At 35.5% G+C, this 13,782-nt stretch overlaps 1 protein-coding gene and 1 pseudogene across 1 annotated transcript; one reads left to right on the forward strand and one right to left on the reverse strand.

Annotated features, from left to right (window-relative positions):
- Window positions 1–293: 293 nt before the first annotated feature.
- On the reverse strand, window positions 294–4,701 carry LOC133818816 (uncharacterized). Its single transcript, XM_062251884.1, has one exon. The coding sequence runs from the start codon at window positions 4,131–4,133 to the stop codon at window positions 2,832–2,834; it is 1,302 nt and encodes a 433-aa protein (XP_062107868.1). The 5' UTR covers window positions 4,134–4,701; the 3' UTR covers window positions 294–2,831.
- Window positions 4,586–6,594, forward strand: LOC133815011 (pentatricopeptide repeat-containing protein At1g62590-like; annotated as a pseudogene).
- The last annotated feature ends 7,188 nt before the right edge of the window (window positions 6,595–13,782 follow it).

Raw genomic sequence — 13,782 nt, forward strand, 5'->3', positions numbered from 1 at the left:
AACCCTAGTTCATTGATCACATGTTTTGGAGTTCTACATTAATAAGAACACTAAGTGGATGTAGGTCATTACCATCTCAGGTGTCGAACCACTATAAATATTTGTGTCATTTATCTTTTTGGTTTGATTTCATCTCATTTCTGTCGTTTTACTTGACTCCGTGTCATTGGCCAAATCGAGGGTCAACAGGTATGTTTGTAATTTGATTATTATTTTTGTAGTTTATTTGATTTTTTTATATTAATTTTATATAACTATTTTTATATTATATTTTTCTTTGGTTGTTTTGCAATTTTTTTTTTAATTTCAATTGTTTTTATCATTTTATTTATTTATTATAAACATTTTTTTTCATTTTTTTTTAGATTGTATGTTTTTTTTCAAAGCTTGGGTAAGATAACCAGTTACTTGATTGATTTTTCACAGTTATGTAAAAAAAATTCGTAAAGCTAGGTTAAATAACATGTATTAGGAACCTGAGAGAACATTCTGTCATAAGAGAGGTAACCAGTTACCATACGATGAGTGACGAGTTAGTTATATTAAATATGAAAAGAAACATTAAATTTGAACGAAAAAAAAGACATGATCTTATCTTATAACCCATAAATATACACATATTAGAACATGGAGGTAATCGGTTAGCATAAAGTACCCATAAATATTTACTCATACCAGAACGTGAAGGTAATCGGTTACCATAAAGAATCCATAAATACACACATATCGGTATGTTAAGGTAACCAGTTAACTATTGTAGATCTGAAGATAGAAAAAAAACCCAGAAATATACACACATATTAGAACATGAAATTAGAACGTGAAGGTAACCGGTTACCATAAAGAACTCGGAAATATAAACACATATTAGAATGTGAAGGTAACCAGTCACCTATTGCAGACCTGAAGATAAAAAAAAAAAAAAAAAAAAACAGATCCAAATAAAACAAACAAGTTTTGATCTGTAACTCAAGAAGAAGAAAATATATTTGTAATAATATAAGCAACTGCTTATCTAAACTTAAAAAAATTTACAAGTTAGTTTCAAATCTAAAAAAAAAGTTTAGACCTAAAAAAAAATATAATCTGAAAATTGAAAAGAAGAGTAGGAATAGTTGGTCGGAGATGGAGGTCGCTAGAGATGGCAAATATTGCAACAAAACATGGCTGGAATTGTTCTTGATCGAATCTTGAAGATCTCACTGGAGTTTTGAAGCTGTTGTCGGAGGTGGAAGGTGTTGCCGAAGTTTGGGTGCCTGTTGTAGACACGATTTTGTGTGGAGATGCTTTTGATGGACTCAAGTTTCAGCAGATGAGTTTTTGCTATGTTAATTACCATAGTATCCATTCTTTTGCAGATGTAATTTTGTTTAATTTTGAGTTCCTATATGTGATTAGTTTTCTCATAAACTGAGTTTTTGTTAATTAAAATTTTCCATACAAATTAGAAAAAGTTTAATTCTCATATTTTTGCACAGTAATAACTAAAAAGCCATATTTATGAAAAAATCCCTTGATTATATGAGGCCAATCTCATTTATGCCATTAAAAATGACTCCAACCTCTTCTCAGCTCACAAAGTAGATTTTGAACAAAGAAACTACATTAGGGAACACTTTCTCCAAATTGATATATACAAGTAAAGGCTTAAAAGAGAAATGAAAGAACACTCAATGATATGATCAAATTTGACTAAGTGTTTGGAAAGTGATTTTATGAGATATAACAAAACTGATGAGTTAAAAGACTGCTTTTACACTTAGCCTAATTTAAACAAACTCCAAAGATTGCTTTTACAAATCAAACACTCTTAGGAGATAGTGAATTGTGACAAGGGTGATGCGAATGAAGGGAGTTTATGCGCACAAAGTCACATAAAACAAGTAGTGCTCCCTAAACTAGATTGGTGGAATTATACAAAATGGAATTGCAATATGAAAATTAGTTTTTTTTATTGATGAATTAGTGTTTGTATAGTGTATGCTAAACTTCTATCGATAAGTTTAATCTTTGAGTAATGATATGTGCACCAAAACTATGCACTAAAACATTACACCAATTATTGTGGCAGTTTCTTTTAACCAATCACATTTATTTTGAGACCCACTGTTTTAAAACACAATGTCACATCAGTTGGTGTAATATTTTTGTCCATAATTTTAGTGCACATGTCATTATTGTTAATCTTGTAGTATCACTGTAAACTAGATTATTTGAACCACATTAAAAAACGTCATTGTGTTTTTTTTTTGCCTCATGCTTTACTTAATCATTTAATTAGCACTTGACTTGATCATTTAATTAGCATATTTACTGAGTTTATACTATTTTAGATTTTGTGTTTTGACTTATTGTCTGTTTGGATCCTGTATTTGACAAATTTCTTTTTGGATGTTGTGTTTTGTAAATGGTTCAAAGAACTCTCCCTAAACCTGATTTTGGTCCAAAAAAAAAAAAATTGAATTAAAATCACAAATAAATCTCCAGCCTAACAATTCATAAGGAAAGCATAATCATTATGCATAACAAATGAATTTTCATATTCAATTTTTTCGGGTACAAAATGTATTAAAACCCTTGAATAAATATTTGGTGATATTTATAAAAATGGGGTTTTCAAATTAAAACAAAAGGAACAATTTACTTTGCCTAGTTAAATCAGATATAAATACCAGTTGCTAGCTTTGATATCTTATCAACGCAATCTCAAAGAAAGTAGGAATTTGTAAGTCATATATACCTGCAGACTGGAGATAATGCATTTGATATTTCGAACAATTGCACTATAGCATAACAAAAAACATACTTGAGCTGAAGAGGGAAGATGGTGATCAAAGTGACCAATTAGATCGAAGCATGAGTGCAGTTACTCTAGCATTCCCATCCATTATATAAGCAATCCCGGGCTTTATACTGCATTTCTTTCCAAAGTTTAACTTCATGTAAGTTTCAACCTGGAAATGGTCAAAATTTGAGGGACCTTCAATCATCCCACCAAACTTCATTCCCCATCCAAATGAATCTTCAGAATCATCCGACAAACTCGCCGCCCATTTTAGATATTTGGGATCCGAGTTTTTAAGCTCAATCCAGCCACCAATCTTAGTGAACTCGTCAATTTCTGACTCCAACGTCAAAGCAATGGACCCAGTAGAAACATTTCCTTGTGAGCTATTTCCAATGGTGGAAACTAAATTTTCAACCATTCCATCGGGATTTTCTTGATGTTTGGAACCACCAAAAGAAAGGGTGAAGGGTCCATGAGTGGCAGGTAGTTGACATGACAATTTAGGGGCTTGCAAAAGTCCCATGACAGAAAACTTTGTTCCTCTTGGAAGTTGACACAAAACTTGCCCGAATGTGTTGAAACAATGGCCAAAGCTATGAGAATCCGAATGCATTCCCTGCCCAGAAACAAACTGAGCCAATGAAGCAATGACATTTGAATTCTTCACCATTAAACCAATTGCACTACCACTTGGCTGATTCAAGAGAGATGGTCCAGAAGATGAAACATCAGTTAGGCCCTTACCCTGATGAGAAGTGTATTTGAGAATTGCAACATCACTGCCTTTCCCACCCAAGGGGATAACAAACGCAGATAGCCAGTCACTAGCATTAGCTGTATAGCACAGCTTTGATAAAGAAAGTGAGCTCCCTAATTCCTGACCAGGATTACTATTACTAATACTACTATTGTTATTGTTGTTGCGATTTTGAGAGCTTACAAACTCGACAACAAGGGAATCATTATCCTGGATTGTGGTTTCAAAAGTGAACCTCAAATCAAGTCCAGTTCTGAGACCAGCTTTACCAAGTACATTGTACTTATCATCATGTTCCACACTATTCATCATCAGCAAACCTCCCATGAGATCAACTTCCCCTCTTAGAACAGTACCCACTTCTTGAAATGGACTCCCCTTGGCAGTCTTATACAAGGAAAGAATTCTCTCTACCTTATCTTGTCTGTCCCTGAGCTTCATCAAATCCGAAAACGCTTCTCGTTGCAGCCTCTTCAATATTTCAATCGGAGTGTTGCGACGGGGGCGATGAACGAAGCCACCAATGACGTCTTGAGTCCATTGACCCAAACCTTTAAATTTCTCCACCACAAATTCTAGAGGATCCATTAGAACAAAACCCTAGACGTATATAGTTCAAAAGTCCACAGACTTGATTGGAGTAAAGATTCAACTTTAATTCCAAACCAAAAAAGTTTCAAAATTTAAATCTAAACTAAAATATTTCTGGGCGAGATGGTAAACGGAGAGCTGGCGTGGGGAGTGAGGACTGGGGAGCACCGTCAGCAGCGCGAGGACTGAGGAGCAGAGGGAGGGAAGAAAGAACCGTGAGCTGCGTGAGGACTGCCGTGAGAGCGAGGGAGAGGGATTACGGTGAACAAAGAGCACGAGCCTCGGACCAGGAACATGCGCTTTCAAGCTAGAGAGAGAGAGAGGAAGAGGAGGTTGACGTGAGACCGGTGGAGAGAGAGAGCCAGTGATTGAGGTGTGGCGGCTCATTAAGAGAATATATATATATATATATATAACATTATATACCCGCTATGAAATCACATGTAACTATGAAAGTATTACAGTTTAGAAGAATGAAGACTCAAATAAGAAGGGGGGGAGAAAAGTGTAACAACAACCATCAGCTGCAATGAAAGCCCAACCACTCCACAAGACCTACTGGTAACCCTACTCTCTTCTTCACCCTTTTCGGAAACCAAATTCATTCTTATAATAATTATTCTGTTAGTAACAATGATCAACAACGAACGTTGGATAATTTGATTCAAGCCAGATGTAAATCTGGGAACCTTCAAGTGAACGAGGCTTTGGGTTATTTCAATTCTCTTATAAAGATGCGTCCTTTGCCTTCCATTTGGGCTTTTAATCATTTGATTGGGGCTCTCTCCAAGATGAACCACTTCTCCACTGTTGTGATTATGTACAAACAGACTATGGGTTGCACTGGTTTTAGACCCCAGACCGGTACGTTGAGGATTGTGATCAAATGTTTGTGTCGTATGAAAATGGCCGGTTTCGGTTTCTCTGTTTTGGCAACTTTCTATAACCATGGCCTTCGACCTGACGCTCTTACTCTGAACACTCTGCTGCACGGGCTCTGCGCGCAAGGCTCCATTGTTGCAGCAATGGGGTTGTTCCAGGAAATGGTAGAGAAGAAACATCCATGTGATGAAATCACTTATGGGGCTGTAATTAATGGGTTGTGTAAGGTTGGGAAGACAAGGAAGGCACTTGAGTTACTCAAGAAAATGTATGATGATGATGATGATAAGAGCATTCAACCTTCTGTGGACTGTTTTAATCCAATCATTGACGGCCTCTGTAAAGAAGGAAGAATAGATGAGGCCTTGAGCTTGTTTCGAGACATGATCAACCATGGTGTTCTAGCCGATGTCATCACTTATAATTGTTTGATTCACGGATTGCGGAAATCGGGTCGATGGGGAGAAGCCAAGACATTCCTAATTGATATGTCTGATCGTGGGATTTCGTTTGATTTTCATACTTATAGTGCTCTAATTGATTCTCTCTGCAAGGAAGAAAGAACTCGAGAAGCATTTTAATTACTTGAATTGATGACTAGAGAAGGCATAGAACCTAATCTCTGCTTTGTGCAAGTCTGGTCGATGGGAAGAAGCAATTCAATTCCTAGATTATATGACCAATCGTGGAATATCTCCTGATATTTTTACTTATAATATTATTTTAGATGCTATGTGCAAGAAAGGAAGTACCAAAGAACCACTTGAGCTCATAGAATTAATGATTGATGGAGTGTTGCCTGATACTTTCACCTACAATTCATTAATCTATGGATTGTGTCATTCAGGCCAGTGGAAGGAATCCATTAAGTTATTTGACGAGATGAAGGATCACAATATCTCACCAGACGTGATATCATTTAGTATTCTAGTAGATGCACTTTGCAAGGATAGAAGGATGGAAGAGGCTATTGCTATGTTTGATCTTATGAGCCAAAACGATATAAGGCCAAACATTGTCACTTACTCCTCTCTGCTTAATGGGTTGTGTATGAATATAAGATATAAGGTCAATTGGAAATGGCGAAGAATTTGCTTGAATATATGGTGAGTCAAAATATTTTTCCTAATATTATAACTCTTCATGTACTTATGGATGCTTATTCTAAAATAGGATGGATGGACAAGGCACACAAATTATTTGATCGAATAATTGAACTTGGTGGAGAGCTTAATCAGATCACTTGCAATATATTAATAAAAGGGTATTGTGTGAGACGTGAAGTGGATCAAGCAAAGAAGATCCTTGAAGAAATGACATCAAAGGGTGTTCTACCCGATATGATTTCTTACAATACCTTGGTTGAAGGCTTCATAAAGGCTGAAAAAATAGATGTTGCTCTTGCGCTTCTTATAGATATGATCCAAAACGGATTGGTGCCTAATCATGTGACACAAAATTTATCTAATGTAATTCTTTCTAGAAGTGCATGATGCATTTGTATGGCTTTAACTACTCATGAGGTAAGTTAATTAACTTATCTTAATGCTATAACTATTATATATGTTTCTTTATACAGATTAGACCCTATTCTTGTTTAGGGATTTTAAACTTTTGTGGTGGCGAAATGTGATTAGTTATTGTTATATTATTTAAATAATATAATGTTAGAATAAATAATGGGACAAAATGTGATTTGTCATACAAATATAATTTGTCACACCTTGTAATATATTATTAAGAGTCACCAAATTGGACACATGTGTGTGTCCAAATGTGACATATTTTGGAGTTACAAATTTGTAATTCTCAAATATTACCCAATAATGTGTAGATTGTGTGTTACACATTTGAGTTTGGATTTCACGAAGTCATTATGAAAAATGACTGTTGGAGACATGCTTTTAACTCTCGATGTATGAATGTTACAAAATCAAGTGGGAAAGAGTTTGAGACTGATGTGTACCAAGATTCCTGTAAAACTCAATTGATCAAAGAATGGCTGAGACAAAATTGCCAATAAATTGTAAAACTATAACAAATATAAAAACAGAGCTAATTGGAAGGTACACAACAAAAACAATTACGTGGTTCAGATCCCTCTTGGAGAACCTACATCCATGGCTAGAACAGCCCTTCAGGCTTGGTTTTTATTGATCAAAATGTTTCAGCAATTCACTCATACAAATTACAAGTCTTTCATCTACAAGAGAGTCTTGCTATCAAAACACTCGGTACAGGAAAGTTTACAACATAAATTTTCTCTCAATTTCTTCTTCTAATTTTCTTGTCATCTAAACTGAGTAGTAGACTCCCTTAAATAGATGACCAATCTAAAGTAGGAGACTAGAGGTTAGTAATAACTATCTGTAACTTGTTATTGGATAAAAGATATCCACGTGAGCTACAGAAATGTATCAAGTGGTTGAACTATATTGTAACGACCCAAATTTCCTAATAAGGCTTAGGGCTTTGATTAGGAGGCCAGGGGACCAGGATGGCAAATCTTGGAATTATATGATTATGTGATATTTATGTGTATCATTATATGATTATGTGAGTTATATTATAATATGACTATATATGCATGTTTAAGTGTACTAAATATGCATGTGGGTCCATTTCTGTTTAATTGGGAATTTTTCATATTTTGGCCATTTTGGGCATATTTGGCATATATGTGATATATGTGTGGTACTTTATTATTATTTGGTTATGCTAGGGTTACTCAGCACGAGACGATCCTAGGAAGCCAGCTAGTGGGAAAGTCACAACGAGATTTATACTTGATTCGAAGTGAGTCAAGGGGTATTTAGTACATTACCGGGATATTGGGTAATGGGAATAAATATTTGATGATAAATTGGGAGTTAGTGAGGTCAGTGGAAAATTCTGGGAGTTTTGACTATTTTACCCCGGGGGCGTTTTTGGGACCCCGAGCATTAGGATTTGCTTGAGGCTACTTAAGCTTGAAGTAACCTGTTAAGAAATAAAAAGAACGTTCAGAATGTTCTCTCTCCCTCAAAGTTCTATTTTCGACACCCGATTGCATTTTCGAAGGAAACTTGAGTTTTAGGACTCGGATTCCAGCGAGGATCAAGGCATAACGATTCTAGGAAAGATTAGAAGCTTATTAGCCGGAGGATTTAGTTGGGAAACAACTCAATCAGAGGTAATTCAAGTTTTAAGTTTAAAGTTTTTAAAGTTTTTGAGCTTGGATTGGATTTTGTGTTTTGATGAGTTTTGATTTGATTGAGGCTTGGGTTTTGTTGGTTTTGGATCATGGGATGTTTGGGAACTTTGATTTTGGGATTTGGATATGTTTGGGAAGGTTTTTGGAAGGTTTTTAAATGGAGAAAATGAGGTTTTTGGCTGGGTTTGTGGTTGGGCCGCGGCCCAGGCTTGAAGAAGGAGGCTGGCTGTTGAGCAGGTAGGGCCGCGACATAGGATAGGTGCGCCGCGACGCTTGGCATAGTCAGAGAAGAGGCTGGCTTCTATCTGGAGGCGGGCCGCGGCATAGGGTTTGGGGGTCGCGACGCTTAAGGAAAATTTTGCCCAGATTTGGTTTTTAGTCATGGGAACTTAACTCTAAGGGTCTAAGATCGATCCTACTACCCAGTAGAGTGGGATTCGACATCCCAGAGGCTTAGGTTGGGTCTGGAAGTATTTATTTGCTCATTTTGATGAGTTTTTATATTATGGTTGTAACTAGGTTATCACTAGGGGCTTGAAAACAGGATCGTGCATGTGGCTCATTGATAACTCTACAAAATAGAGTTATTTTACCATATTTTATATGCTAATTGTTGCTTAGTTCTTGAGTTTTTAATTGATTTGTTAAGTTTCTAAGTAATTTTAAATTTATTGTGTTTATTTTGATTTTATATATTTTTGTGTGTTTTTATAGTTATTTTGTTGTAAAATGTTGTAGTTAATTATTGGAATTATTGTTGTTTAATTTGAGGTAAACAAATGTTGTATTATTGAACTTAAATATTAAGTTATAATTAATATTTTCAAAAAATTAACTTGATTTATTTTATAGTTGAAAATATTTTATTATGATATATTTTATGTTTATTTTGTAGGGAATTTATTGCATGTGTTGTGCTTGAAAAGTAAGGAAAAGAAAGAAAAAAAATGGCAAAACTGAAAACAAAGCCTTCCCAGCCGCCTGGCCCAATTCGCCCCAGTCCCCAGGCTCAACGCCTCCTGCCTGCCACCACCAGGCCCAATCGAGTCTAACTACCTCAGCAGCCACCCAATGCCTCCAGCCTTCCTCCCCAACCTGGGCCCGCGCCATCCACCTGCAGCTTTGGCCCAAACCATCATCCCTGCCACCTTCGACCCAGGCCCAATCGAAGCCTCTGCCCAGCCCAACTGCCTCCCTGCCATAGCCCCCTTTGTGCTTATTGAGCCCAACAAATGGCTCCCTTGTCCATTTGTCCCCTATGTCCAAAAATGCCACCTTTTACCCAAATTTTCCACATATTTCACCACAACATCATCATTACACCCTATAATTTACCTCTACATGTCATATTTACTTTATTTAATTAATTTAATCAATTTAAGTTGATTATTTTAATAATCACATTTTGGCTATAAATATGTAATTTCAAGACCATTGGTGGGTGCTTAATTTTTTGGGTAACCATCTTCTTTTCTACCATTTTCTCTCTACCATTCTCTCTTCCATTTGGGTGTTTTTCAAGAGCATTTTCAAGTATGTATTTTGTAATTTCTATTCTAGTTATGTGCTTCTAATCTTTTTCATAAGATTATTAAGATCATGATGAAGCAACTTGTAAGTATATAATATTTATGTTGTATATTGATTTCCTTTGTAATGCAACAAATTTTATGGATTTTTCTTCTTCATATATGTCTTTCATCTTTAATATCTCATATTTTGGATTGTTAGATAATATTGCACTTTGTTCTTCATTTTGCAAAACATAATATTCTTTGTGTAAGATGTGTCATTAAATTGTATACATCCAATGCTTAGAACAAAAATATTAGGTTTGGCCTTATAAATAATGTTATTTGATTTTTTGTTGTTTCATTAGGTTGATTCACATTAAATACTTTGAAATTATACTTTTTTTAAAAAGTGAAGAAAAATCCTATCATTTTAGAAATAATTTGTTCTTAAAAGTATAAATCTATTTGGAAAATAATAGTTTGACTTATTTTAACTATCACTAAAACTTGTGAATCTATATACTAATAAGTATTATTAAACTTACATTTGTGGATTATAATATCTTAATAATCTTTCCTTTTAACACTTATTTTCAAATCATTATTGGTTTATTTTTATTCTCTTAAATAGCTTTATTTTAAATCTTTTTATTTTATGTTCATGACATTAAATCTCATCAATCTTTGGAGCTAGGTTAGAATTTATTAATTTTGGTTTAAAATAGTTTTCTTTTTTATTTTAGACAACTCCTTTGGGTTCGATCTTGTGCTTTCACGAACACTATATTTCATATATGATTCGTGCGCTTGCAAGTTATAAATATTTAAAACATACAAATTTTGGGTCCATCACTCGTTTATTGGTAACATGTGCTTGGACCAAAGGTAAGAAAATTGCACCCAATATGTGATGCATAAGATACATGAGATTAAGGCATGACATGAATGTTGAATATGAGATTGATCAAAGCTTGAGTTTCTGTATTTGTGCATGATTTTAATTATGCTTTTGATTATTGATTAAGTATGTTGAATGCCTTATATCTGTATATTTGACATATGATATATGTCTGTTTGCATTACCTCGTTAAGGAAGCACTGACTTATTAGTCAGGGATCGGCATTGGTGTTAGTATTGATTGTGAAGCTGTGACTTATCAATCAAGATCAGTAGTAGTACTGAGCACTGGTCGAATGGTATTGGCTTATGAGTCAAGAACGATATTAGCGTGTTTAACGCAAGCTGAAAAGATTAGATCTAATCGACATAAGCATTATCATCATAAGCATGAAATGCTTGACCGACCTTAAGTTCGATGAAAAACAAAAGCCCTTGTCTAGTCTAACAGCTAGTTATTTAGAGCTAGAGCCAAAAGGCTAAGGTGACCTACACGTCACATGGCTAGGAGGGTATGGGACCTCAGAGATAGACTTATCAGTCATCTACACAGGGAGAGACTTATTAGTCATCTACCTCAGAGCGAGAGACTTATTAGTCTTCTACTCAGAGCGCAGGACTCCACAAACATTTATTTGTACCTGCTTGCATGCATGAGTAGGATTATTACTGCTAGGCATGCTTATTATGATTTAGTAACATGTTATTACTTGTTCATGAGCATATTGAGTTTTCTTACTGTGCTTCGGCTCACGGGTGCCATGTGGTGCAGGTAAAGGCAAAAGAAAGCTAGACCATCCTTGAGTTGGAGAGCTTAGGTGACGATGTGTACATATACAGATGCTCGACCACCACGGTCGAGGGTTTAAAGATGAACTAGGGTTAAACCCTATTTTGCTGCTTAGGTCAGCTGGTTGTAAATCTTTTGTTGTAATTAACTTTTAAATTATATATTTGGGATCCCAATGTATACAGTAAACGTTTTAGTGAAACGTTATATCTTTAACAAAAAAATTTAACCATAAACCGTTAAACACATTTAGTTACACGATTATGGCCAAATGACTCGCCTAGCGAGTATAGCACTGTTTAAAATGCACAAAGTAACGGTCCCTGGGTAGTAGGGCGTTACATATATTCACCACAAATCCACCTTAGTTTAGTCACTTGATATAAGATAATAAACCAGGGACAGTTCTAGAGTTGCCTCATTAAGAGGCTCAACAAGTGTCAATATTGAGTAAGTTTAGGCAGTGCCTAAACTTATCACTTGTTACACTTTTTGTAAACATGTCTGCAGGGTTGTCATGTGTACTAATCTTTTTGACAGCAACTTCTCTTCTTGCAATTATATCTCTGATGAAGTGAAGCTTTATATCTATATGTTTTGATCTTTCATGAAACATGGGATTTTTTAACAAGTATAAGGCACTTTGATTGTCACAATGTACCGTGATACCTTCTGAGTTGAATCCCAATTCACTTGTTAAGCCTTTCAACCAAAGTGCTTCTTTGACAGCTTCAGTTGCAGCCATGTATTCTGCCTCTGTTGATGAAAGTGCAACAACCCTCTAAAGTGTTGATTTCCAGCTAACACATCCCCCCATCACTGTGAAAACATAACCTGTCAAAGACCTCCTTGTGTCTATACTTCCAGCATAATCCGAGTCAACAAAATCAACGATGTCTTCTAGATTTTGATCCTTATTTTCAAACACAAGACCAGTATCCAATGAGCCTTTGACATATCTGAAAATCCACTTTAAAGCAAACCAATGCTTTTGACCCGGATTGGCTAAGAACTTGCTTACCATACTCATGGCATAGGCCAAATCGGGTCTGGTGCAAACCATGGCATACATGAGACTTCCTACTCCACTTGCATATAGTACTTTGTCCATGTACTTCTCCTCTTCTTCTGTCTTAGGAGACTAAGATTGAGAGAGTTTAAAATGTTGAGCTATAGGAGTTGAAACCGAATTCGCCTTGTTCATGCCAAACTTTACTAAAACCTTTTCAAGGTAATTTTTCTGAGATAAAGTGACTGTATGTGGTCTTTTTCTTCTGATATCAATGCCCAAAATTCTCTTGGCAGCTCCAAGATCTTTCATCTCGAATTCCTTCTTGAGTTTCTCTTTAAGCTTGTTTATTTCTATCTTATTATTTCCTACTATAAGAATGTCCTCAACATAAAGTAGAAGATATATTTTATTGTTAAAATAGACACATGAATCATAGCTACTCTTGGTGTATCCGACTTTTAACATGAATTCATCAAATCTTATATTCCATTGTCTAGGTGCTTGTCTAAGACCATATAGAGATTTATGTAAGAGACAAACCTTATTTGGGTCATTTCCTTCTAAACCTTCAGGTTGTGCCATGTAGATCTTTTCATCAAGTTTACCATGTAAGAAAGTTGTTCTGACATCCATTTGTTCCACCACAAGATCAAGTCTAGCCACTTTTGCCATTATTGTTCGGATTGAGGTTTGTTTAACAACAAGAGAAAAAATATCATTGAAGTCAATCCCTTCTTTCTGAGTGAAGCCTTTAGCCACTAATCTCGCTTTGTATCTTGTGCTCTCAATCCCTGGTATACCTTCCTTTTTTCTAAAAATCCATTTGCAACCAACTAGCTTCTTATTTTCTGGTTTGTCAACTAAAATCCAGGTGTTGTTTCTCTGTAAAGACATCATTTCTTCTTGAATAGCTTGTATCCATGCTACACTATCTTTGCAATTTATGGCTTCTTGATAACTTGTAGGAACTGAGTTTTCGATTTCTTCAGCTGCAGCTAGAGCAAAGGCTGTAAAGTCTGCAAACCCCAATCGATCTGGTGGTCTAATGTCCCTTCTGTTTCTATCTCTTGCCAACTGATATGAGCTCAATGTGTCATCACTGTCTTCATCATCTAAATCTGGTATAATAGCTTCACTGTTGGTATCACGAGTTGTTTGTGATTCCACCTCAACCTGAATTTTATCATTCCCAACTGGTATCAAGTATTATGCATTGACAACAGTCTTTATTGCCATTTCTTCTTCTCTAAAAACAACGTCTCGACTTATTATACACTTCTTATGCCCTGGCTCTATACACCAAAGCTTATAACCTTTTACTCCATCAGGATATCCCAAAAACATGCATCTAATCGCC

The sequence above is a fragment of the Humulus lupulus genome, chromosome 2 (assembly GCF_963169125.1).
Source record: "Humulus lupulus chromosome 2, drHumLupu1.1, whole genome shotgun sequence".
In the NCBI taxonomy this organism is placed as follows: domain Eukaryota; kingdom Viridiplantae; phylum Streptophyta; class Magnoliopsida; order Rosales; family Cannabaceae; genus Humulus; species Humulus lupulus.

Bases quoted from the DNA above. Each gene is read 5' to 3' on its own strand.
- LOC133818816 (XM_062251884.1), bottom strand. From the start codon at position 4,133: ATGGATCCTCTAGAATTTGTGGTGGAGAAATTTAAAGGTTTGGGTCAA.